At 51.4% G+C, this 24,271-nt stretch overlaps 11 protein-coding genes across 11 annotated transcripts; 4 read left to right on the top strand and 7 right to left on the bottom strand.

Annotated features, from left to right (window-relative positions):
• Positions 1 to 187: 187 nt before the first annotated feature.
• P153DRAFT_403885 (uncharacterized protein) lies at positions 188 to 2,075 on the top strand (the record flags this gene model as incomplete). Its single annotated transcript, XM_033671989.1, has 2 exons — positions 188 to 1,403; positions 1,459 to 2,075. 2 exons carry the CDS (start codon positions 188 to 190, stop codon positions 1,683 to 1,685), a joined length of 1,443 nt encoding a protein of 480 aa, XP_033523354.1. The 3' UTR covers positions 1,686 to 2,075.
• Positions 2,076 to 2,735: 660 nt separating this feature from the next.
• On the top strand, positions 2,736 to 3,572 carry P153DRAFT_264659 (uncharacterized protein; the record flags this gene model as incomplete). The annotated part of the gene is made up of 1 exon (XM_033662856.1): positions 2,736 to 3,572. A coding segment is annotated over one exon (837 nt), but the record flags the coding sequence as incomplete, so codon positions are not given.
• Positions 3,573 to 3,839: 267 nt separating this feature from the next.
• Positions 3,840 to 7,109, top strand: P153DRAFT_423391 (uncharacterized protein; the record flags this gene model as incomplete). The annotated part of the gene is made up of 1 exon (XM_033672424.1): positions 3,840 to 7,109. One exon carries the CDS (start codon positions 3,840 to 3,842, stop codon positions 7,101 to 7,103), a length of 3,264 nt encoding a protein of 1,087 aa, XP_033523352.1. The 3' UTR covers positions 7,104 to 7,109.
• A 134-nt stretch (positions 7,110 to 7,243) lies between these two features.
• Positions 7,244 to 7,500, bottom strand: P153DRAFT_386162 (uncharacterized protein; the record flags this gene model as incomplete). The annotated part of the gene is made up of 2 exons (XM_033670502.1): positions 7,244 to 7,363; positions 7,417 to 7,500. 2 exons carry the CDS (start codon positions 7,498 to 7,500, stop codon positions 7,244 to 7,246), a joined length of 204 nt encoding a protein of 67 aa, XP_033523351.1.
• Positions 7,501 to 8,504: 1,004 nt separating this feature from the next.
• P153DRAFT_367259 (uncharacterized protein) lies at positions 8,505 to 9,709 on the bottom strand. The gene is made up of 2 exons (XM_033668227.1): positions 9,319 to 9,709; positions 8,505 to 9,271 (listed from the first exon to the last, which is right to left on the bottom strand). Exons 1-2 carry the CDS (start codon positions 9,441 to 9,443, stop codon positions 8,767 to 8,769), a joined length of 630 nt encoding a protein of 209 aa, XP_033523350.1. The 5' UTR covers positions 9,444 to 9,709; the 3' UTR covers positions 8,505 to 8,766.
• An 895-nt stretch (positions 9,710 to 10,604) lies between these two features.
• P153DRAFT_292252 (polysaccharide lyase family 1 protein) lies at positions 10,605 to 11,861 on the bottom strand (the record flags this gene model as incomplete). The annotated part of the gene is made up of 3 exons (XM_033663829.1): positions 10,605 to 11,444; positions 11,503 to 11,690; positions 11,744 to 11,861. 3 exons carry the CDS (start codon positions 11,859 to 11,861, stop codon positions 10,605 to 10,607), a joined length of 1,146 nt encoding a protein of 381 aa, XP_033523349.1.
• Positions 11,862 to 13,008: 1,147 nt separating this feature from the next.
• On the bottom strand, positions 13,009 to 14,280 carry P153DRAFT_376288 (uncharacterized protein; the record flags this gene model as incomplete). Its single annotated transcript, XM_033669648.1, has 2 exons — positions 13,009 to 14,070; positions 14,119 to 14,280. The coding sequence occupies 2 exons, from the start codon at positions 14,278 to 14,280 to the stop codon at positions 13,009 to 13,011; spliced, it is 1,224 nt and encodes a 407-aa protein (XP_033523348.1).
• Positions 14,281 to 15,298: 1,018 nt separating this feature from the next.
• On the top strand, positions 15,299 to 17,761 carry P153DRAFT_397168 (RNA binding protein-like protein Ligatin/Tma64). Its single transcript, XM_033671538.1, has 3 exons — positions 15,299 to 15,563; positions 15,610 to 16,474; positions 16,525 to 17,761. The coding sequence occupies exons 1-3, from the start codon at positions 15,543 to 15,545 to the stop codon at positions 17,577 to 17,579; spliced, it is 1,941 nt and encodes a 646-aa protein (XP_033523347.1). The 5' UTR covers positions 15,299 to 15,542; the 3' UTR covers positions 17,580 to 17,761.
• Positions 17,762 to 17,772: 11 nt separating this feature from the next.
• Positions 17,773 to 20,269, bottom strand: P153DRAFT_341335 (uncharacterized protein). Its single transcript, XM_033665918.1, has 3 exons — positions 19,603 to 20,269; positions 18,930 to 19,556; positions 17,773 to 18,878 (listed from the first exon to the last, which is right to left on the bottom strand). The coding sequence occupies exons 1-3, from the start codon at positions 20,190 to 20,192 to the stop codon at positions 17,999 to 18,001; spliced, it is 2,097 nt and encodes a 698-aa protein (XP_033523346.1). The 5' UTR covers positions 20,193 to 20,269; the 3' UTR covers positions 17,773 to 17,998.
• A 412-nt stretch (positions 20,270 to 20,681) lies between these two features.
• P153DRAFT_376285 (uncharacterized protein) lies at positions 20,682 to 21,884 on the bottom strand (the record flags this gene model as incomplete). Its single annotated transcript, XM_033669647.1, has 3 exons — positions 20,682 to 20,991; positions 21,130 to 21,785; positions 21,882 to 21,884. 3 exons carry the CDS (start codon positions 21,882 to 21,884, stop codon positions 20,682 to 20,684), a joined length of 969 nt encoding a protein of 322 aa, XP_033523345.1.
• A 291-nt stretch (positions 21,885 to 22,175) lies between these two features.
• On the bottom strand, positions 22,176 to 24,241 carry P153DRAFT_367254 (uncharacterized protein). Its single transcript, XM_033668226.1, has 2 exons — positions 22,309 to 24,241; positions 22,176 to 22,227 (listed from the first exon to the last, which is right to left on the bottom strand). Exon 1 carries the CDS (start codon positions 23,824 to 23,826, stop codon positions 22,354 to 22,356), a length of 1,473 nt encoding a protein of 490 aa, XP_033523344.1. The 5' UTR covers positions 23,827 to 24,241; the 3' UTR covers positions 22,176 to 22,227; positions 22,309 to 22,353.
• Positions 24,242 to 24,271: the final 30 nt, after the last annotated feature.

The following is a 24,271-nucleotide window of genomic DNA, read 5'->3' as shown; positions in this document are numbered from 1 at the left end:
GCGCGATTTGTACTCACCACGGCCTGGCAGACCACATTTTTCACTTCATCTTTTCTCCACATATTCTGACACGACCGTGCAGCCTGACGACCTGTCGTGCTAATCGATTTTACGATTCTCGTGCATACATACGGTATATGAAAGCGGTCGACCTCTCAGTGTGATATACATATCGCGACAGCCATAGATGGCTTCAACAACAGGCACTACTGCATCGGGCGACCCGGATATGGCCCTCATAGGTGAGCTCATGGAAGAAATGTCGCGACACCCGCCAGCTATAGGAGCCAGAAAGCTTCTCGTTGAACACTACATCTCAGTTGGATGGTTGGAGGCCGCTATGGATAACACCAAAGAGTTGAAGAGCCTGGCCCCAGGAGACTTAGACGTCAAGGCATTTCTGCAGATGCTTGAGAAGAAATCTGACGCTCCAGCGCCAGAGAAAAAGAGAATATCAAAGCCTGCACCCGACCAGCTTGAGTGGGATCCCAAGGCTGGCCAATACAAGAAAAAAACGGTACCAAAACTGCCGACGACGACGAAGAAGCACGAGACTCCGACAGTTGAGCTGGACGGCGATCTGGACGCTGCACGACAAGACCTTACTACAGGATATAGGGCTTTACGTGCAAAGGCTACCTACATTCTAGCTGACTTGCTAAATCTGCAAGCGCTCCAAAAGAAGGCAGGAACTCCCCAATCCAGTCGTACGGTCAAGATTCAGGCCATCGTAGAGGGGAATGGAGGTCGCTCAACCGTCAAAACGGGCCTACCAGGCAGTGCTCGATCAGTAGCGCGTACTGTCAAAGATCATTCCAATGAGGCAACCAGTCTGATCATTACCGACTTAGAGGATACCATGAGATGGGTCCGTACGCCCTACGGGAAGCCCTCTGGCGCAAGTGCTGATACCGTTCGGGACGCCCTCGTAAAGCGCAAGCAGGCGATAGAGTCCGCCTTACCAGACAATCTAAAGATACACGGCGAACTCGCACTCATGCACATTGAACACGAGAACCTTGAAAGAAACTACGTCAATACTGAAACGATGCTGGGCGACGAGGTCAAGGATATAACTAGAGCAAACTTCTATGTTACAGAGGACAACTACGCATGGGATATGGAGGAGCTAGTACAAGCCATCACCGTCGGAAAAGGTGTGATGAGGAATCCTCTAAGCAAAGAAATGTTCACGCCCAAGGACGTCAAGGGCATATGTACACATCCCCTCGGCAAAGACCTTGCTGCCCTCGCAGTCGAACAACACGAGTTATCCAAAGGTGTGCGTCCGAGAACTATCGAAGAAATGGATAAACTCTGCAAAATCCTTCTTGAAGACCAAACTAGCGATACACTGCCAAGCCGAAAAGCAGTCGACGAGTTCCTCGCGTACATAGCAACATGTACGACGACCTATTTCTCTCTCACACTTCAACCTTGAACCCTAGCTAATACGAGCAGTACCCGATCGTGAACAACAAGCCGTTGATGGCTTCAAGTGCCCTGCGAGGGATAGCCACACCGGTCAGGCCTATGACTTCAGCATCGGAGAGGCTGTACGCGATGCTAAGGGCAATCGCGTCTGCTTCCACAAAACGGGTGACTTCATCAAGCAGGCAGCTGCTTACCTACGCCAGAATCGTGGGGTGGCGCCGTCAGATGCGGAAAAATGCGTAGCGATGTGATGTCTTGGTTCGGAAGTATTGCATGGAGCTACAGCTGGATCTACGCTTAGGGAAGAGATGTCGCGAAGGCGTAGCTGAAACTGCCTTGTCCGTAACTGCAGCTGTGCGTTTGGTATCGCGGTCTTCCTTTGGAAGAGTTTCATTGGGACACGTTCGTTAGTGTGGTAAGACAAGATTCGGCTTGCAGCAGTCTGCCTGAACTCATGGCATGTTTTAGGTCATGGCAACATGATTGGTACATAACGGCATCTTAGTCTCAGTCGGTACCAGTAATATGTATGCTTCGTTTATGTACACTGAATGCTACCGCCACAAGGCACCACAAGGCAGTCTTCTACCCCACTGACTACCCCACCAACTGTCCCACCTTGTCCCACGTCTACAGGGCTTGATTACCGGTCCTGTGCCATCGCGAATCGTTCGCTAACGGCTGTCTAGTTTTCACGATCGACATTGCACTAGCTGCTTCTGGAAGTCGGTAAGTTACCATCTGTGCGCCACTCTGGCTCAGCCTTGTGCGCAGTCGCACTGTGTCAACCTCAGGCCATAACTAGCTTAGTTTGCATATCTGAGATGCGAGGAAGACAATGCCTTGCACACATATTGCGTTGTCAATGAGGTCAATGATACTTCCAGAGGTGAGAGGCTGAGACCATAGCATATCGCATGACCGCAATAGTCTTGTTTTTCTATTACGGCTATTGTTTCCCGTTGTTGAAAGCTCTAAGAGCACATATCACTTTCTTCTCCAGGCTGAGAAGAGGGCAGGCTGATGCATAGATTTGAAGTAACTTGTCTGGTGTAAAGTTCTTGATCTCAGTTTTGTCAAATCGTTCTAGTGCTCTTGTTTCTTCAAATATACTGGTGGTTGGCATATGCGACTTCGTTTCACGTTTTACCCCAAGAATCTCTGCACCTGCAGCGCCTTTTACTGTCGACGAACTGAACCGTAAGCTATTCTCCAAGCTCCATTTCCTATTCACGTACCAACCACGACAACTAGTCACCACCAATTGGTACCTCGAGGCCGAACTGTAGGGCGTTGCAAAGATGGACGTTGTCTTCCTGCCCAGAACGACCGAGCGACCAGCCAACAAACGGTTCCGCGTACCTTGGACAAAAAAGAACATTCCGCTGAAGAATACCATATTCTTCAATAAAGCCAAACACTGCGAAGAATGGCATCAGAGTATTGACGCCTGCATAGATACTCTACATCCATCCGACGCAAGATTTCCTTATGTCTTCCTCTATCAACACACCGACACATATCTCAAGAAAAAAGGCAAAATCGACCAGACAGACATCGACACGCGTCTGATAATCTTGATCGATACCCATGAGGCAAGAGACGTCGCTATTGCAGCTGCAGCTCCTTTCATGACTACGGGGAGCGCAAGACTCAGAGCACTATTGCACGTTGACCTCAATGTAACGCAGGGAAGCTATTGGGGCTTGGAGACGTGGCTGCAAAGTCTCATTGCTGCGAATCATGGGAACCCAGCATCGGTCACAGACCTCGAAGCGCTCTGGGCACGTAAACTTCTACCCTTTTCGAACTATGGGTCTTCTCCAGCGGGAAGGTATCTACAGGGCGTAAGTAAGGTGCTCAGGGAGTTTAGCACGCCGAATATGGGAAGCGTGCCCGAATTCGCCACCTTGACGCGAAGAGCGATAATGGATTTTGCAGCCCAGCTAGAGGGTATGAGACTGAGATGTCAGTGGACTGCCGCATACGCGGCTGTGGCATGGATGATGGAGCTGACAAGGACTGGGCCTGCTGCAACAATACTTGAACGTTTATCACCGGAGCAGCTTCTAGATTCAGAGTTTCCAGAATGGCGCGTTTGGGCGAACTGGAGACCACACTCTAAACGTATTGCACGCTTTTGTGGTATGGGCAGTGCTAGCATGGCTGTCATTGTGAACTTGGCGGCGCTTGATGGCCCTGATATCCTCACCGGACAGTGTCGCACCCTGGCAGAAGGATTGGTGAATCGGTATAATGCGGAAAGAAAATTGGTGAAATACAAGAGCCTAGTAATCGAGGTTCCTGATCACACAAGAGATGGTCTCCATGAATTACTTGAGAGATTGTCAGGGGCCTTAGATATTGTGACAGCTGGAATGGGTAGCGATGCAAGTCAAGACAGTATGTTCAATCTTTTCACCGCACTGGTCATCATCCGACCAGTCTCGAAGGAAGCTCTCGATCTTTTCGAGGCAGCTTGCTGGGTTCCATATACGCCCGAGAACGACATCTACAACGCGGTTCGAGAGATTTACACCGAGAAGGATGACGTTGGAGGGCGACACTTCACAGCACTTCAGCATCTCGTTCGCAGTCTTGACAAGCCATCAGCCAAAAGCCTGTGTGAGATACTCCTCCAACCATGGCTTTTGCGCGGTATCCGAAATTGTATTGGAGAGTGTCGGGCTGCGGTACAAATCTATATCAAACAGAACCTGGACTGGACGCCACTTGCTCTCGAACTCCATGAATTTTGTATCACAGTCAGGGAGTCGAAGACCGAATTTTGGCTGCGCGGAAACGAGGATGAATTTGACCTGGATGTGCTGCCCTCAATAGAAGAGTTCGAAACTGTCATCGCGATTTACCTTGCTGCACAAACCGAGTTCTCTCAGCAATCCAAGAATCAAGTGGCGAAGCAGAACAATCAACATGACAGAACCAATCCCAATGAGCCAGACGCTAAACTCGACACAGCGCGACATCCTCTAGAAGATAGAATCGAAGAACACTGTCTCCACATGTTCGAGAAACCAGGCCTGCTCGATTATGTTTCTCAACGCACAATAGAACTGATGCTCGACGTATGGAAACTTACATCAGGGCCTAGTATCGACGAAGACAGACGATCGCTCGCGCTACACGTCTCGAAGAGCCTAGGTAGTGACCATGTCCTCCTATTTAGGTGTCTTGTTGAGATCGCATCGCCTTATGAGTCAATCCCACATGACACTTTCTGTAGAGATGCCTTGTACATCATGCGGCGGATAGACAAAGAGCGGAACGAATCCATAGTGGCCTTCGTACGGTTATTGAATAGGATGAAAACCTCAACACGTTGCTGGAAGGATGTACTGTACAAGTGGCTCGAGACAGATACTCAGTCTCAAGACCTGATCCAGAGGAGTTTATTGGAACACACGTTAAAATCGATGAGGGCCTCGGAGTGGTTGTCTTTCATGCACGATATTGAGGCTCTCTTTACAGGTTTCTCGTACCCAAGTTCCGCCACTGACAAGTACCCAGCCATACTGCAACCACGGCTGTTGAGTTGGAAAACGCGAATAACACGGTACGAAGGCACGATCAAGAGGCTAGAGGCTCAAGTTGGAAATGACTCGAGTGCTGTACGACACCTTCTGTCTGGTGAAGAGATCTGGAGCAAGAATCTTGTAAGCATACTAGAGAGTTTGCAAGAGGTGGAGGGCAAGCCGGTGGAAGCTTTGATGCAAAAAGTTGTGGAAAAGCTTTCTATCGAAACAAAAAACAACTGGGAACTTGCGGACAGTGCATTTAACCTACTGAATGCTCCGCACGAGGTCGAAGAGGTCTGTCTGAAGATGTGGAATGCTAAGCATGGGTTTCTGGATATCCCTGGTTTGCCAGACGACAGCGAATCCAAGCAACGTCCAAGTTCAGCGAAACGAAATGTCATCAGTAAGGTGGCATCGAGAAGGCCCGGGGATTCGTCGCTTCCAGTCGCTTTGAACAAGCCCTCTACTTCTGACTCAGCATTGGATGAAATACCTACTCAAAAACGCAACATTCCGCTCTCTGTGGTGGAAGTCATGCTCGCAGGGTATATACAAAACGCGCTCTTTGACAACAAAGGTATGGCTTTGATCCAGTCCATTGCGGAGCTCCTAGAGATCGAGACGTACACGTCTGCCATACCTGAGCAGAAGCTTAAAGAAGCGGTTGCGTTTTGGGGTGAAATCGAAAGACAAATCACCGAGGAGGCAGAACGACTGGAAGCTCTGCAAGAGGCGCTGAAGAAGAAGGACCCGAAGGGTACATCTGCGCTTCTTGAGCAGCTGGGATTTCCTGCCGATAACGCTCTAGACATAGAGTTGTTGGAACTACCAGCTGGAGTGATCGATGTCGTCGAAAGGGTCAGCGAAAATGAAGTTGAGATCAGTTTTCCGCTGCCAGCGCATACGAACATACAGCGAGGTGCGATGGGTATCCCGGACGCAGCGAACACGCTTCTGCTACGGCTTCTGCTGGACGACAGCGATGAAACAGCTACGTCGTTTTGCTTCCATTACGACAACGACCCTAATCTTGGCACTTTGGAGCACTTACCGTTTAACTGCTCAAAAAGTCTCAAGGCACCAAACTTTCCGATATGCAAGTCCGTGGAGACGGCTTATTTGTATCAGTTGAACCGTATCCTCTACAGGCAGCTGAAATCGGGACATACGCCTATTGCAGACCTGCACAGCCTCATCAAGAAGAGCATGTCAGAGCTAGGTCACCTGTGCATTTCATGCGGAATATCACACAAGGCTTCAAACGCGCAGCTACGACGCTCAACACCATGCAATCTTCTCTCCTGCGCGAGACTTTGGTACCTCCTCCCCCTCCACGTACGCATCCCAGAAATCAAAATCGATCCTTTCGCCGTCGACTTGCTCCTCTCGGCCGTATACGCAGCAGCAATGGACTCGAAACCTGAACTCCTCCCAGGTTGTCCAATCCGCGGCAACGAACTCGTCAAATCCATTTTGAACAGTCTTCCATCTCTCGCCATGATTCGAGACACTGCCAGTCCCGTCTTCTTCTTACGTTCTCACCACAAAGACGCCGAGTTGCTGATATCCTGGGCCTGTGTGCAATTCCGAGGCTTCCTAGCCACTGCAATAGGACTATGCAAGATTCCCAATCTACCCCACGGTACCCATCAATTCGTGCTCGCGAACGCCAGTCCAACGGTAGAAAGTGCCTTCATGTCTACACTTTCAAAGTCGAGCCCGAACTCCAGCCCAAAGTCCACCGTCCTCTTCCATGGCACAACTCTCTCCCGTCTCCCTGCTATCCTCACTCATGGACTGAGAACTTGCTCAGGCACATCCCTCCAACGCACTGGCGCGGCTTACGGTAACGGTATCTATCTTGCCGAAGATCCCGCAATGTCGTTTACGTACTCGGCTGCCGCGCTTAGTTGGAAGAACAGTAAACTACATAATATGAGGATGCTGCTCGGATGTGAGGCTGTGGGGAATGGGAAGAGTGTTTCGCCAGGAATTCATGTTATCACCGATCAGTCGGCGGTCATGGTGAGGTATGTGCTTTTGTTTGCAAAAGGAGGGGCACCACCAATTGCCGGGCATATGGTTCCGGCTATGGCGAGTGGGATGAGGGGATTGAGGATGGGAACGATGTAGAGCGGTGTTTGAATTGGCGTTTTGGTAACATATGGACATGCATAAAATAGCAAATGTTGTTTTCGCAATTTTCTAAGGCAGCTAGTCTTCTGTTCACAAATCTTCCTCCATCATCCTTTTCTCAACTCCGTTCAACCTCCCTACTTCTTCTCCACATCGCCTCCCTGCTTCGAAGCCGCACCCGAGTTCGCATTCTTATCACCTGCAGACTGCGCCCTTGCAGCAAACGCATCCTTTCCAGTGTCCTTGCCTCCCTGAGCCTACACCGCGTCAGCATTTGACCTCACGCCAGGACGTCTCCGCCACTACTTACCTGAGTAGACTGGATTCTAGACGAATCACTCTTGTCCATAGGATGCTTGCCGCCCTGGTTCTGGTTCTGGTTGTTGCTGCTCATTTCGAGTTCTGAGACTTGCGGATTGAGAGAAAGAGTAGAGTTGTTGGAATTCTGGGGACTGAAGGCGTTACCTGTTGTTCTGAACCGTGGGATGATAGGATGATGAGATGGGGCATGAGAGAGCGAGGAGCCGTCATTTTATGTGGTATGAATTTGATTGCGGAATTTGCGTGAAGGCATCAGATGCCGCACATAGATCGTTGCCTGCTTGATCATATAATGTTTGTGGACGGACACGCAGAGCGTGTGGAACAAGCATGTGCTGTTTAATGATTGCCCGATGTTGTCTTATGATTTCTCTTCCTTTCTTCTCAAAGAAGTGGCAAATGTTCAATCCCAACAGCAATGAATTGGCATACACATCGAGATATAGATGACTTGTTGGGAGCTGGACAACAGCTAGAGTGACTATGTATCATGTTTGACCATATCCCAGTTCGATTATGTTCTACAGAAACGGGAAATACACGCCGAATGCAACGATATTTGGGCATAACAAAGCGATGTCATCGACTGTAGCAGAATCAAAGTCAGTGTTGGCTGAACAGATATGTGTGTGGCTTGAACTCGAACAAGCGCAGATGAAGTCGAACACGTCGAATAGAACCAGCTAAAAGATAGCTACAAATCGGGCCTTAAGCCGAGACCAGTCCTGGCGAAGAGAAAGCCTCTTTGCATTTAAGCCCTCCAGGTGGTCGTCGTAAAGTAATGCCGAATGCAAACTTATACGAGTACCTCTCGACGTAGTCTCGACCGCTTCCACAACTCCAGAGGACCTAGCGGCGCCACATTTACCAAAAGTTGCAATAATGCTGTCGCATAGACAAGATTTGGAAGGAAGCGAGGTGTAGAGTGAAAGACGACAAAACGAGACCGCGCGACGCGTTCGTGTTCGCTTGGCATGGTGTCAATACGAGCATCGAACCGACGACTATGGAATGTAGCCGCAAACGCGCTCGAGCTCCTTTGCACCCGGCCCTCTCCCCAAACGAATACGACATGTAGTCTCCTCCATCAGCCGAGAGCCATCACGTCGGTACCGAAAACGTTGTAGGTTTTAGATGGCGCGAATAACCGTGCCCAATGAACCAAACAATCAGAAGCAAAAGGTGAGAAGTTTATGAGGAATAATGGAGTTGCTTTTTTGAATCAGAACCTCAACGCTCGCTAACAGGACTAACAATGCTAAAACTTTTCCTCCGCTCCCATTAAGCCCACCTCCGCACGTCCATTATTCCACGGGCCATCCTTTCACTTTGCCGTACCTCAGACCCAAACACGCTCGACGTCCACCTTGGTACACGACGGATTCTGCGGCACGCCTTGGACACCAATCTTGAAGACGAGCGTCTCGTACGTGTACGAGTAGCTTGTCACACAGACGTACCAGTTCTTGAGCTTGAGCGTCGGGCTGTAGTACGTTGGAGGCGACACAGTGTCGTTCTGGTAGACGCTGATGTACATGCTGCCGGTCTCCTCAAAGGCAACGAGGTCGTACTTGTCCCATCCAGGCATGAAGATCGGGATCGCAATGTTCGTGCCTACATTCTCGGACAGACTCATGGCTGAAGGGACGAGGAGGGCGCCGTTGTTGGCGCTCAGGACCCAGCTGAGTATGCCGTCGGTGTCGAAGGCGTTGGAGCTGTAGTTTTGGGCCGACGAGACGTTGTGGTAGAAGGTTGTGTATGAGGTGGCGGGGTCGTCTAGAGTCACATCTGTGCGGCAGAGACCTTCGATCGCGGCGCCTTGATGGCAGGCTCCGAGGGCGGTGCTGGGGCATGTTAGTCAGGTAGGTATGGAATCGATGTCATGGCGTACCCATTGAGCGTTTCATTGGCAGACTTGAGGATGAGCCGGAAACCCGAGGACTGTACATCGTAGTACTGGTCCTGCGCCGCTGTGAGTGCCGTGAGACCTGCGAGAACCAAGGTGTAGAGCTTCATGGTTGAGTTGCTGGGGCTGTAGAAGTAAATCTGCGAGGTAGTCGCTGTTTATAGCTGACGGGAATAGAGTTTGTCGAAAAAGAAAAGGGTGGACAATGCTGAAGAGGACCGGTGGATTTATACTACGAGAAGGTGGTACGCTTCACGGTGGAAGGTGCTGTATATACAGAAGGCGTGAGACGGAAAGTATGGAAATGACGTCTGTCATCTCAAGGATACCACGCAGCACTGATAGATGAAAGCGCGACTCAGAGAAGGCAAAATCATGAGCACCTGATCGTCGTGCATGGTGATCGACATGCACTTTATTGATATTTCAGCGGAACCCTGCATTCCCATTGAGCGCTACTGTATGAATTCAGTAACTCGGTGCAGGGGAAAGAAGCGAAGCGAGACCTCACAAGTGGTACACATCGACTTAGCCACAGTGCGCCACTGCTCCAGCGGATCATTATTCGTCGATCGTCCCCAATGCTAGCTAGTGTGAGCTGCGTGAACCCAGTTTTGCGGTACTACACTCCCCCGCTCTCTCCCAACCTCCAGCCCGCCGCAGCAAGCGCCTGACAATTTTGGATGTTATGACGTTATAGATGCAGAACATACACACATACCTTGCCTAGATAAGCTTTTCCCACCGTCCATATCAGCGACACGAAGACCCTACGATCTACTACGGCTGATACTGTGCGAGGCTGTCAGTAACACAGAGTTCTACATATGACAGACGCGTACAACATCAGATCCACAGCAACCGTCGAAGCAACTGGTGCGACGCTAACAATTTTAGTGAAAAGCCGGCAATCACTAATATTGAAGATTAACGATACTTACTGCTTATGACTTGGAAGCCCTAATGGGGTGAACAGTAACAAGAAAATAGGTGTAACGCTGTGGTATGGCGTTGTTACGTCCCGTCGAAGTTGCTACTGCAATCAAACGAGGGAAGTTACAATGGCTTGCTGGTGGAACTTTGTAAGACGAGCTGTTGCTCAGGTATCCAATCGGTGAAGTAATAAAATTTCCCAATCCGTCTTCACCATTCTCCCAAAACTAACTACCAAGCCACTTCCAAGCCCACTTTCCACCTCTCCACCTCTTACCCAACACCACAAACACCCCAAAACACAAACTACGTCGCACCAGCTCGAATCCCCAGCCCACTTACAACTTTCCCACACCAGCATTGCTCTTGACACTAGCAGCCACGGTGCTCGCAGCCACAGCCTCAACACCCTCCCCGCTGAACCCATCGAGAAAGTCCGACCCAGAGCCCGCCCAATCACCACTGCTGGTAAGCTGATTGACCTGGCAAACATATCCCAGCGGGTCCTCGCAAACCGCATTGGCACTCGCCGTCAGCGCGGCGAACAAATACTCCGTACCACTCTCAACCGGCGTGGTAACAGACTCGAACACATTGCCCTCGGCAAGCACACGTCCGTTCTCACTGATGGCAAACGCATGGCCGGTGTTGTCGTACCAGTAGTTGTTCACAGCGTGGAGCAAGGTGCCGGAGTCTGTACCGCCGATCTTGGGCGAGCGCCCGGACGTGTGGTGGATGTAGTTGCCCTGCATGGTGATCTTGTCGTCTGTGCCGAGGAACAGGATGGCCCAGTAGTGGTGGTTATCGCAGCTGGCGCTCCAGCTTGTATTTCCGTCAATCTCGCAGTTTGAAATCGTCACGCTGCCGCTGGGCGAGTAGCCCGTGACAATGTGCTGGCGGCCGATGAGCGACGTCTTGACGTGGTCGATCCAGACGAGATCTGTGCCCGCGAGCGTGATGGCGTCGCCGCCCCAGATGTACTGCGGGTTGAGCTCGGTGATGTGGATGTTTTGGATGATGATGTTTTGCGCGTCGTTGGCGATGCGGAGGCCTTTGCCGCGGATGACACCCGCGGTGCCTTCGCCGACAATGGACTTGTTGGAACCAAGGTTGATTGGCGTGATGGCTGCGTTGTCGTAGGTTACGCTGGTATCGAGGGGGTAATCACTGTTTGTGCACTGGCGGATATTAGTTTCTCTGCTTGGAGTTTTATCGGGCTCTGAGAGGCGTTCGTACCCAGTCGGCGCCGTTGATGGCATCCTGGCCGCCGTCATCGGGGCAGGTGTTGGAGTCCGGGCGGCAGCCATTTTCGGTGGTTTCGCCTTCGCTGCCGATGTAGTTGAATTCCTTGTTCAAGATGATGACGCGCGCCTCAGAATCGGTAAGGTAGGTGGTCAACTCCTCGATAGTGGTGGGATAGACGGCTAGTCATTGGTTAGAGGACGGTCCAAAATGGAGATGTTGCCAATGAACTCACGTTCTGCATCACCTCCGCCAGTAGTCTTCGCCGCAAAGCCGACCGCCGTGCCGGTGACACCAGCAGCGGCCGCAGTCGAAGCCAGGAAAGCAAGAACGAGAGATTTGGTGAGAACCATGATGACGGTTACAAAGTATTGAAAGCGAAAGAATGAATGATGATCTCAGATCAAAACGAAAGGAAGTCTTCAACGAAGTCACGAAAGGAGAGAATGAACAGAAACCCGCTCTGGATATCCAAACTAAAGTCCATTGCTCGATTGTTTATATGTTCTTGCAATATGGTTCCCCCACACTTCAGCCTCACAGTGATGGAACGGTCGACCCACATACTTGCCAAGACAGCGTGACGCGTTTTTCAATGCATGTTTCTCGAGAAGTTTGCTCGAAACACGCTACAATAGCGAAAGTCGTCGCGTTCGCGGTTGATCTCAAGGACGTTGTTTCAGCGACAAAGAAGAAGCGGGGCTGGGGAACGATCGACGCGGGGATGCATGTGTTTCAAAGTGTTGTAAGGTAACGGTACGTGAGAGTTGTCTATACCGATGTTACCGTTATCGCAAGATGCGTTGTGTTTTCATTAATTAGCGGATGGAAGATAGGATTGTGATGCCTGTTCGCCGCGCCTCCAACAAATCCTTCTCTGTTTCCTCAACAGTTGCATCTTTCAATAACGTAGGCCGTGGCGGTTAAACAATGACTTAGATTCGTTGATGCTAATAGAATGAGGCGATTCAAGATTGAAAGCGCTTGGCAAGGAAGACTTTTGTTCTCATGGAGAGAGGAAGCATTGACTGTGTGCGTGTGTTTACATAACGTGACTGGTAGTAATAGCATTAATTGTCTATACAATGCCCATACCATAAAAATAGGTATACGGTTTTTTTTTGCCCTATCTGCGCAGACGTACCGAATCATCAATCGGTAATCATGGCGTCGCAGGAGCCGACAGGGCTGCTTCGTCTCACTTTCGTCCTCTGGAGAAAATGGTGCTGCACTGCATATCTTGCAGGGTCTCTGTTCATCGACGGCCCCTGAAGAGTCGAGTTGGATGGAGCGACCCGCGAAGTGGTACGAGGCATACAGCCGACAATGACGAGGACGTAGTATCGGAAACATCGTCCAGTGGTGTGGTGCATCGCGCTTCATTTGCGAATGTACCCGTGCATGGACATCTTCAAAGTGACTACCCATGTAGGTACGCGTCTACAGTGCCCCTCGAGTCGTGCGTGGTAAGTGTTGACGGGAACCAGAAGAACAAAACGTTCAGCCTGGGGCAGGACGACCAGACGAACCACTTCTTCGAGTATTGACCTCTCTTAACGCCTCAGCATAATCATTCTCTGCGATTCTATTTAGGGAATTTCGGTTCGTTCGCGAATCCATATTGTCAATGAAATGGTGTTGATTCTTCGACTGCGCGTAGTGTGCACTTTCCAAGGTTCGCATAGGTTGGTCCACAAGAGCGCTGGGAACGATATCCTCGGGGGCAATGCTGCCACTCGACGAGTGGAAGGAGACATGGTCTGGCGAAACACCGGAGTCTTTGTGAACGTTTCGTGATCGCTTCGGCTTGAAGGGATAGTTGCTTGAGTGGATATAGTCTCCATCCGGACTTCTAACCTGGTGAAGTGTGCGGGTATGGGATTCTCGCTCCACCTCTTCCCATGTCGCTACCAAATCGCCGTTATTGCGGTTACGACTATCGCTCATGTCACCAGAGAAGCTACCCAATCGGCTGATCTTAAATGCCCTTAATCGGTCAAGGGCCATCTTGAAGTCGTCCAGTACCACAGAGTCCGTCAGACATTTGAAGACGAAGGCCAACTTCCAGAACGGGTTTATGCCAGTTGGACCAGGGAGATTCAACGCGCCTGTTACAGAGAGTATGTCCAGAATAACGAAGACAATGCTCAAACCCATGGCGACGAGCATGATTGTGAAGCGCGGCGAAATTCGAACGATTTCCTTCAGCGTCATCTCATACTGGGTCTTGATGATCCAGAACAGATAGACAGTCGTGAGAACCCACCAGGGATCGCGACACAATGCTTCCCATGGCCGTGTCTTCAGAAAGATGGTGTTGACGCCGTGGAAGTAGGCGAAGTTTGCGTAAATCTCCAAAATCCAATATGGCTGTGCCAGGATAACAGTGCCGATGAAGATGTAACTGACTCTTTTGGAGAGAAAGGGCCTAATCTTCATCCAGGCAATGACGTTGTGTAGCGACCACGAGATGTTGAGTGCTATCGCTGCGACAGACAACCACCAGGTGAAGATCGGACTATCGAAGAAGACCCAAAACCCTTGCCAGATACCGAGGATGAGCTGTTGCCGTGTTAGGTAGGAGACGGGTCAATGACTAAGCAGACTCACTTCGAGTAAGATCAACTTGTGTAGAAGAACGCCTCGTCGCATGTTCGCCAACGTGATGAAAGCCATGATAACAAGCGACCCAACAAGATAACCCATGGACCAGGCCTCTAGTACAAGTTCAGTACGGTTGGTGGGCTTCTCAACCGCCTTTGCGCGCGCCATTATGCTGGGAGCGGGAAGAGGGCTCATGTTGTTTCGCGGATACCGATTTTGAAGTTGCACTCGAGTGGCCCGAGGAAGCGTGATGTCACCCTGGCCTAAGAAGGATCTGAAGATTGGTATCCACACTCACCGCATGGCAGGCGGAGAAGGGGAAGCGTATGAGGAAGAGCGACAAGGAGGCGCAAGGAGAATGGAGAGTGAGCACGAACATACGGGGCGCCTCGTATTCTCCGCTCTCCGGATTTTACAACCGTTGTGGACGCGAGGCTTTAGAAGCATGGGACGACTCACCAGGCGAATATCAATGACGCTTTTCTCATCGAGGCATGGCGGTATCGAGTCAAGGTAATATTGCACCACTCATAGCCTAGCATGTTGTGGCTAAAAACCCGGTCCGGCAAGCCCTGCGTGGTGTCAATACACGAACGGTGCCAACGGGTCTCCAATGTTTGTCAGCGGCCATGTCCGTCGCAATGACTGGATGCCGATTGCGTAACGTAAAAGCCATGTTTAACAACGAATTCGTCCGTGGGGTGAGCGGAAGTCACGGATCGGTATGTACAGACGGCTGAAGTCGAGATTTTCTGGTGTCTTGGCGCGACTAAGTTGTACAGCGGACGCTAAACATAGGCAGCTAAGCGTTCCAAGGTCGTGGAAACCCGGGGGATGTACAGCGTGTCAAAAGAAACATCGGTAGCGCGACGGCAGTTGAGGTTAGCAGTAATGTTGCAAAAGCAACGAAAATCCAGACTTACTGGACGCACATAGTATGAGCGTATGGTACACAAAGTTCTCACCTCCTAAACGATGCATAGCAATACCGAGGCTCATAACGTGTGGATATGACGACACATCGTTCCACGACTCAACTCGGCTTCCAGGGATGTTCGCCGATTTTTATCCTAGGAAATCGAGGTGTGGCGTTCGCATTCCTTGTCGGCATATCAATGTCTCATGATGTCCGAGGCTGATTGTTGATGGAATGCCCGTGGGTCCCTGCTCCCAGAGTTCCGGGAGTCGTCGAGCCCACGAGCCGCGACACAACAGATACGACAGACACGACAGATGTGACAGATGTGACAGACATGCAAAGGCTCAGGATGAGTGAAATCGACTCATGCCTCGAAGAGGAAAAGGGTAAGAGGGCAGCTGCAGCCAGCTAGCGCGCCTGCCCCGCCGAAGTCATCCCCGCCAAACAGTCGATAAACAGAGCTCGACAGCTTGCAGATCGACAGCAAAGTATTCCAGAACACATCGTCGCCATGTTCAAAAAGAAGCCCACTGTATGCATTTTGCTGCCGTCTGCCACACCCAAGCTGACATAACCAGATCAAGCCTCTCTCGCCACTCAAGTCCAGCGACCGCCGCCGGACCGCCGACCAGATCATCTCAGACTTCGCCATCGAGGTCCCAGTCGATGCTAGCGCCGACCCCGAGGACAAGACAGCGGCAGCAGCAGGCCTCACAGCTCTGAGAAAGTCGCTCCTCCCCGAGAATGCCCAGTCCGCGCGCTTCACGACCACGGCAGGGCCAGACCTCAAGCAGGTGTCGGGAACAATATATGTGGGCAGCCATGAAGGAACAGGCAACGAGCAGAGGATACTGTGGGTCAAGGTCTGGGACAAGATGTACCCCACAGTCTACACGCTCTGGTACAACCCGCGCATCGTGCCCCTCCTCTACACGCCCCTCTTCGTCGTCGAGAAGCTGCAAGGCGGCGCCGACCTCATGACCCCTGGCCTGCAACGAGGCCCACCGTTCCCAAAGAGAGCCACTAAAGGTGCCATTGTAGCCATCGCGAGCCTCGAGGCACCCACCGTACCCATGGCAGTCGGCACCTGCGAGATCGATGTGAGCGCGCTGGAAAAGACACAAGGGATGAAGGGACACGCCGTGTCGACATTCCACTGGGCTGGCGACGAGCTTTGGTCGTGGAGCTCCACCAGCAAGCCTGGCAGCAACCCTCCCGCCATTATCGAGGGTTGGGATGATGAGAAGGAAGATGAGGCAAACTTGGCCGAACGGACGGGCGCGTTGGACCTTGACGCAGAAGAGGAAGAAGGTGGCATTGCGCTTGATGCTGGTCCAACTGAGCGATCACAAGCAGAGTTGGCGCAGGGCGTCGAGGGAGAAGACGCGCAAGCGAACAAGGACTTTATCGATGTGATCGACGACAAGGAACTGACTACGAAGGGTATGCACTGCTCATTCACGATTGTACAGGCGTGTGCTAACAAGTCGCAGAGATCGATGAGGCTTTTCACAACGCCTTCCTCTATGGAGTACGGCAGCACATGAACGAGAACAAGAACCACCCCTCCTACGGTCTCGATTTCCCGCTTTCGCAGTCACTCGTCATGTCGCAACTCGTTCAGCCTTTCCTCCCCACCTACACACCCGCGCGAACAGCCTCATTACAGATCAAGAAAACAAGCTGGAAGAACCTCAAGAAATTTGTCAAGTCACTGGACAAGCAAAAGATGGTCAGGTGCAAAGATCGTGACGGGCATGAGGTGGTTATCCTTGACATTGACTTCAAAGATCGGCAAATTGAACAATTCGTACCATACCGGTTACCAAAGAAAGACGCCCCAACTGCCAGCGCAAGTGGTAAATCAGGTGCGCCATCGAGTAACGAATCCTCTGTTGGTCAGAAATTAAAGCTCGTCTCATTACTGCGGCCAAAGGAGAAGCTAGCGCCCATTTTCCATGCTTCCAAGGCCGACCCACGAGGCATGTACACGCCTGCTGAGCTGAAGCAGATCCTTATCGCGTACGTTGAAGCAGAGAACTTGGTCAACGCAAAAAACAGGCGCCTCATCAACATCAATCCCCAGCTCGCCGACGCCCTCCTCGGTTCATCAGCAGCAGACAATGCCGCACTGTCCTCGGGGACCATGCCAAGAGACGCCCTCGCCGAACGCATGGTCGCTGCGACATCGCCATTTCATGCGATTCTCCGCAACGACGCTGACATCGCCGACACGAAGCCAAAGGCTGGTGCCCCACCGAAAATCACGATCACGCTCGAGACGCGCAGTGGCAATAAGATGGTGTCCAAGGTCCATGGGCTGGAGCCGTATCACATCGCACCGCAGCCGCTTGCCGATGAGCTGCGGAAGACGTGCGCGGGGAGCACAAGCGTTGATAAGCTACAAGGCTCTAGTCCGAAGAATCCAATCATGGAAGTGATGGTTCAGGGGCCGCAGAAGGATGCCATTTTGAAGGCGCTGGAGAAGCGCGGCGTGAGGCCAAATTGGGTGGATGTCGTGGATAAGACGAAGGGTAAGAAGAAGTGATCTTGGGGTCTCGCGGGAAGGGAACGTAGAAGTATTGAGTTGTTTCCAGGGCGGTAGGCTTGACGGCGTAGTTCGTTATATGCAATGCTGTCCTGAGACGTTGTGGTGCAGAATACCCAATCATGAACTTTCTTGGACAACCTTCATAACGATCAAGTGTGTGTCAAACGTCTTATCGTCGGTCGATGCTTTGCTCTTGTGCCACTGGTGAAATCGCCAATCGTTGGCTCGTAGTGAGCTATTTTCAAATCTTGGTTTTACTGCCCTTCGCATATATATATACATTCACCATGATCCCAGTAAACCCACGATCCAATTCCGACGCTCCACAACACGTTCCAAGCCAAAAGTTCAAAAGTCATCAAAGGTACATTACATCACTAAACCGAGACACAACCAAACACCCCCCCTCTAAAAACTTAGTCCCCCATGACCTCCAACCCGCGACAAACGCCCACCCACCCATCTCTCATCCCCTCCCAGACCCGTACCATCTGATCCTCCTCCATAGCGTCCCTCTTCCTCTCCTTTCGATCCAGCGCATCACCCGTCCCATCCGCCATCACCACCTGACTCTGATCTTTACTCTGCGCCTTCTTGTTCCCAACCAAGGAACTTGTAGTCTTCAGCCCTTTACCATCTAACTCGCCCTTGACCTCCCAGCCCCGCCGTACAGGACCATGGACCGTCGCGGGTGTGATGAGCGTCGAGTCGAGGAGCGAGTTCCAGCGCGAGAGGTACATGCCCGGGCCGTGTGTTGTGCCAGCGGAAGAAGGTTTAGAGGCGGCTGTTGATTCCATGATGGATTCAAGACGTTCTTGGGAGGTTTTCTTGAGCTGTGCGAGATGTTGCTCATGTTGGTCTAACAGTTTTTTCAGATCGTCTTGTTTCTCCTGTGATAGAGTGGAGAATAGGGAGTGTAGTGGTCCGGTCATGTTGCCTGCGCCGCCTTCGCCTTTTTCCTCTGCGAGTTTTGCCTTGTCGTCCACTCGGAATTCTGAGAACATGGTTTGGGCGTATGTTAGGTAGTCGTTTGCGAGGTCTGGCGCGTTTTTGGTGACTTGGTGGATGAATTTGTGCATTGAAGGGGCGTGTTTGCGGAGAAGCTGGACGAAGTCTTCTACTGTGGGGGCGTCGCTGGCTTCCGTATCGAGGACGCTACCTGGTGTGGATGAGTTGTCGCTGGCTTTGGTGCTGGACTTTTTCTTAGGCTTGGAGACCTTGATGAGATCGGTGAGAAAGTTTTCGAAATCTGTTACGGTCCCAGACAGATCGACGGCATTGTGTATCGCGCGGATTCTGTGTTCGGGTCAGTTCGGTTGCGTATTTGTTAGAGTCGATCATACTTACACAGGGTCCATGGCTGTGACAGCTTCACGAACAGCGGAGGTCAATACGTCGGGCTGTGACTTGCAAACGACCTTTGTTATCTCTTCTCGGTCGCGGATGGAAAGGTAGGTGCTGTAGTACTCCATGGCCACGTCGTGCTGGGGTTCAGATAAGGATTCAGCATCGATCGGTTTGTCGGCGGACTGTAGGATGATGGCAACTATGGATTTGGACTCCTGGATGGACATGTTGCGAGCAGCCTCGTGCTTATCCCTCGACGCATAAACGAACTCCTTGACGGTTTTGAGAACTTTCTTATTTGGTGCATCACGCGCAGATTCAAGCTTTTGTGCTCTTTTCGTGAATTCGGCGGTGTCCCAGGCTAGGATTGTCGATATGATTTGCTGCAACAAGTTCATGCCATCGTTGGAGTTGTTTGTGAGGCCTATCCAGTTGGTCATGGCAGTGACGGATAGCTTCGCCAGTATGAGCTTGACCATGCCGTTGATCATGGAGGCCGCGTTGCCCACACGCAGCGTCTGCTTGATCATGTAGTAAGGTATCAGACGGTGCACGTTTTCGAGAAGGCGGACCAGGTACTGGCCGTCGGGAGACATGATGAAAATGTGGTGGAGAAACGATGCGACACTACATTTGTCAGACGGCGTCGCTCGTGAATACGGACAGCACTCACTTCAGCAGAATATACTCATGCGCCGCCTGGACAACGCTCGTATGCTCCTCCAACTTGTCCGTTGTCTTTACTTTCTCGCACATTTCATGGAGTAGGTCGCCGTATATGAAACCGCGCACACAGTCGTCCCATGCCTGCATGACGTCTTCGGGCTTGCTGGTGTCGTATTCCATCTTCCCCTCCTTCTTGGGTGCTACTGGATATCCTCCCAACATGCCTCGCGCAATGTACTCGGCGATACTGCTCGCAGCCGTCGCCAGCGCCTTCCGCGACCCAATAGCGCCCTTGTCATAGCTCTCGCTCAGCTCGGCCTCTGCCAGCTTCGCCACAATCACCCTGACCCTGTCCTGCCAGAAATCGGGCCCCATCTTCTTCAGCGCCGGGTTGGTAAGGGCGAACTTGTTGTGCATGTTCTGCAGCATCGGACTGGTGCTTTGCACGCCATCCGCCTTCTTGAACGGGTAGCCATATTGGTCGATAGTGGAGGGGTACTTGAACGCTTCGATTTCAGAGTACAGTTGGTGGTGGATCAGGATATCAAATAGGGCATGCGTTTGCGCGGGCGTGAGAGGCGCAGAGGATGTAGACATTTTCGAGGAAGCATGGTGGGAAAAATCATAGTCGCGCGGAGAAACCAGTGGGTATGCCTAGCTAGGACGCGATGGTGGTGGACGCAGGTGCGAGTGGACCCGCGGGGGGTACGTCATGGGTATTCCGGTATTCCGTCCGGCCTTGGCGGAGTTAGCGAGTGAACTTCGTCTCATGTCTCAATTCCCTCCTTTACACCACGCTTGGAGGAGTGTATGCCGCATTCCGTTGTCCTTTTCGACAAACTTATGGTATCTTGGAGGCGACAAGATTTCTGAACCTATGCTCTCGATTCTTTTATCCCATCTAGGATTGTTTCCAGCATGGTTCGAGGTTTGATGGACGTTTCATTCAAATACCCTGCTGGGTTTCAAGCACTACAAAATCCCTCTTTCTAAACTTACCCCACATATACCAATATGCGTCCGTATCTCAAATACTAACCGAGACGTAGAACACCTGCGAGCTACGTATCTACCAAGTAGCTCTCCTCAGCATCCCACTCTTCCTTTCCTTTTTTCTCCATACCCCATTAATCCCCACGTGCCTAGCTCAGTCTCCTCGTCACTTTCCAAGTCAGTCCTTTCTCTTAACACAATCTTTCTGATCGTTGTGGGGTGGGGATGCGATGCTACCCTCCCCATCATGACTGCAATCTCGATCCATTCTGCGGGGTCCCGAGGCGTTGCTGTCGACAAGGTGTTGGCTGTCCACACCAACTGCTTCAACAACACGTTGGCTGGAGCATCTAACACACGCTCAAGAAGGCTTGTATCGCGCCACGCGGAATCGATCGCGCGCCTACGTCGTTGTCAGTACTGTGCAATGATGAGCATACGGGGCAACGAAACATGCTGGTCGAAAGCAGAAATGCTCAGCTTACCAACATGACAGGATTCAGAAGTTCTGAGCGTGGCCATAAAATATGCAGAGACTGACCTCGTGGACTGCGGGTAAGTCTTTGCCAGACATTCTAGCTTTCGCTTTACCTCCTTCTCGTACGATTCTGCCGGTTCGATGTCGTGCTCCTTGGCAAAGAACTCCATCTTGGGAACACAGAGGAAGGTGAAGACATTGTCAGCCATGATCTTGGCGTACCTTGACGGATGCAGACCATCCTCGCGACCCCAGATAGCACGTATCTGTTCGATTCGAAGCGGGACCTCGCGAAAACGCCGAAGTATCGCAGTCTCGAGTTTTCGAGATGCTTCCGCCATACCGATGAATGCAAAAAGCTCCGCAAGACAGACGTATGGAGCGATATCACGTCTGATCTTCCACGGCGCGCTCCGGACTTTGTGATTGAGCAAATATTGCTCCATGTACAGCACTGCCAGCTTCACCGTAAGGCTATTGCTAAGCCCGTGCGGTAATCGAACGATGAACCGATCCGACAGCGGCTCTAAAAATCGTCCAATGTCGGAGCAGAAGGCGAAGAGTAGGGTCTTGGACGTCCGCTTGTATACCCGAGTGTTGCCAAGATAGATATCGATGAAGAGTCCCTGCTCGATAATCGCCTTCCGTTCGTGATTTGGTAGGGTGAGAAGCTGCTGGAGAGAGATCTCGCCAGTCTGAATTCCGAACTGAAATGGATCCTGTCCGGATACGGAGCGCGCACGGTGGCTGGCCTGCTGAGCGATGTGAGGGTGGAGTTGCATTTGCAGCAGTTCTCTCTGGAGATCGCTGGCTGCCATGGCGAACTGGCTGTGCTACTACCGTACGCAGTCCACAACAGTACTGGTAAGAGGCGCGGTGGTTGCCAAGTCGCGTGGCATCACATTGTTCCGTCCCGCATGAGGTTTTTCACTTTCACTTCGGCAATGCGTACCTATTATGTCGATCAATTCCCGCCAGGCTTAGAGCGCAGTGTCCCTTTTTGCAAGGTAACTTGGATTATACATGATGGTATGTAAGCTGCCACTTAATGTCAGAGTCAAATTGGACGTCTCCATGTTTACCTATGAATGATGTTGAGATTGGGATCAGACGTGAATACACTGTTGTATTGAACCATCCCGACACTTCTCAAGACACACTGTAAGCTTTCACTTTCTCTTGAAAACGTAAGTAATCTGGTAGTGAAAACGCTTATCATGACCTGCTGACAGCGCTATGCAGCATCAGTGCTCAAACCTTTCCACTCAACATCATCTAACGACCTCCCTACTTTCGAAATCCTCGATACCACTTCTTCCTTGCCCCGTTAATCTCCGTCTCACTCCCCGTCGGTGTCCCCAACCTCTCAAAATGTTCTGAAGCAGCCGTCGAGAATGACTCTACAGACTTCGTCGCACCTCTCCTCGCGCTTTTTTTCGCAGACTTGCTTGCCTTCAGATTTAGACTATTGGGTACGGCACTCTTCCTCTCGAACGAGGTATAGGTAAGACCAGGAGAGTCGGATGATAGAGAAGTCAGGTTCTGGAATACACACCAATCCTCCAACGCACTGGTCAGGCGGGTCATCTCCGAGACGGAGCTCGCGTCGCTTTCAGTTTCATCAAGAGGTTTTCGGCGTGGGTCAGAATCAACGTTCTTCGTCTCTTTTTCAAGTGGGTTGTGGGTTCGGAGGTGCGGCACGGTCCCGTCTTCTGCTAGATTTGTCTCTTGCTCCTCTGCCCATAACTTCGCGAGTCGAAATTCTTGATCCTCTGCGCGTAGCTTTCGCAAGTGTTGGATGGTGGGGGATAGTGGTTGGAGGTCAGTAGGGATTTGCGTTTTTTGGATGGTCAAGGGAGCTGGTTCCTCGATGTGTATGGACATTCGAATAGTTTCTTTGGCTGATGGGAGCGAACGGTCGAAATCTGCTTCCCGCCTTCTTTTCCGTACGTCGGACATCATGACCGATGGTTTGCTATGAGATGCCGGACCAGGCATATCTTCCGGATCAGAAACCTGCTGCGTAGCTCCGCTCTTCCCAATGCTGTTACTCGGGTCGAGAGTACAAGATTTTCGAGTCAGCAAAGCCGGCGGGTTAAGCTTCTGGTTCACATCCTTACTTCCTAGCGCAGGTCTCTTCTCAACATCAACGTCCTTCTTCTTCCGAGCACTGCCCTCTTCTGGCATGTCAACGAACGGCTTGAACTCCCTTCTCCTCTTCTGCTCCCTTGGAATTCTCTCATCACGCTCCTCCACCCGCCCGACGAAAACTCCTTCCTTCTCCAGCCTCGGCGGCCGTCGCGGCTCTCCTCGGCGCGGTTGCCGATTAAACCCTGTATCCATATCCCTCCCGGTTACATTCGACAGATCGTTTTGGAAATTCACATGTTGTTGGTCTGGACATGCATTAGTCACCATAGTGTGCAATCCTGGGAAACCAGGTAGACAAGGTTGTTGACGCGATGGGCTGGGTGCGAGAGAAGTCGGGAGTGCGAAGGTGGCGTCATTCCAAAGTGGGATGGGGGCGGCGAGGGAATTACGTTGTACGAGAGGGGTGGGGGGACAGTGAATGTTGTGATCGTCCCGAGTGGAGGTGTGGGTGTATTGGTAGTGGCTGCCAGAGCCGGACTTCTTGCTGCGATTCTTGTCGCTAGTAGGCATTACGAAATCGCTCAGTGGACAAATGATGATGGTAGATTGTGCTTTTGAAGGAAGTGCGATACTTTGAACGATGGTGGCGGGGGTTGTGTTGTGGGGCATGAGATATGCCTTGCAAACAGACCGTCAACAGTGTGAAGAAGCATATCGTGGCTCCGACGGGTGAATTTGCGAATACGGGAAAGGGGTGACTGACCGAACGACATGGTTAATGTAGCGTTGGCCGAACCAAGACGACCTCATTCACTGATCAAACACTTTGGTTTTCTTTGCGTTCGTCTGCCACGCACACCCGACGCATGGCAAACGCTTGGCGGACATACTACGCAAAAGTTGGTATGGGAGTCTTTCATTCGTCATACCACAGAGAGAATCAAAACATTCTACCGATTAGTATCTAGGCCATGCAGCAACCAACCTCAAAATGTTGTTGTATTCACTGCGGCAAAAAGGTCCTCCCTAATCGTCCTCATTCATTCCTTGGCGCCAGATCGTTACGGGTAACACTGAGCTGAACATCATCAGCAATATTCTTCTTGTACTACTT

Source organism: Dothidotthia symphoricarpi (genome assembly GCF_010015815.1).
Source record: "Dothidotthia symphoricarpi CBS 119687 unplaced genomic scaffold P153scaffold_11, whole genome shotgun sequence".
In the NCBI taxonomy this organism is placed as follows: Eukaryota; Fungi; Ascomycota; class Dothideomycetes; order Pleosporales; family Dothidotthiaceae; genus Dothidotthia; species Dothidotthia symphoricarpi.
The sequence above is the reverse complement of the archived record's forward strand: the minus strand, read 5'-3'. Positions and strand labels throughout refer to the sequence as shown.

Coding starts and splice junctions, on each gene's coding strand:
- P153DRAFT_367254 (XM_033668226.1), bottom strand. CDS start 23,826: ATGCCCCACAACACAACCCCCGCCACCATCGTTCAAAGTATCGCACTT.
- P153DRAFT_341335 (XM_033665918.1), bottom strand. CDS start 20,192: ATGTCTACATCCTCTGCGCCTCTCACGCCCGCGCAAACGCATGCCCTA. Junction 19,557..19,602: donor CATGAGTATATTCTGCTGAA/GTGAGTGCTGTC, acceptor TGACAAATGTAG/TGTCGCATCGTTTCTCCACC. Junction 18,879..18,929: donor GTCACAGCCATGGACCCTGT/GTAAGTATGATC, acceptor ACCCGAACACAG/AATCCGCGCGATACACAATG.
- P153DRAFT_397168 (XM_033671538.1), top strand. CDS start 15,543: ATGTTCAAAAAGAAGCCCACT. Junction 15,564..15,609: donor TGTTCAAAAAGAAGCCCACT/GTATGCATTTTG, acceptor TGACATAACCAG/ATCAAGCCTCTCTCGCCACT. Junction 16,475..16,524: donor CAAGGAACTGACTACGAAGG/GTATGCACTGCT, acceptor AACAAGTCGCAG/AGATCGATGAGGCTTTTCAC.
- P153DRAFT_367259 (XM_033668227.1), bottom strand. CDS start 9,443: ATGAAGCTCTACACCTTGGTTCTCGCAGGTCTCACGGCACTCACAGCG. Junction 9,272..9,318: donor GCCAATGAAACGCTCAATGG/GTACGCCATGAC, acceptor AACATGCCCCAG/CACCGCCCTCGGAGCCTGCC.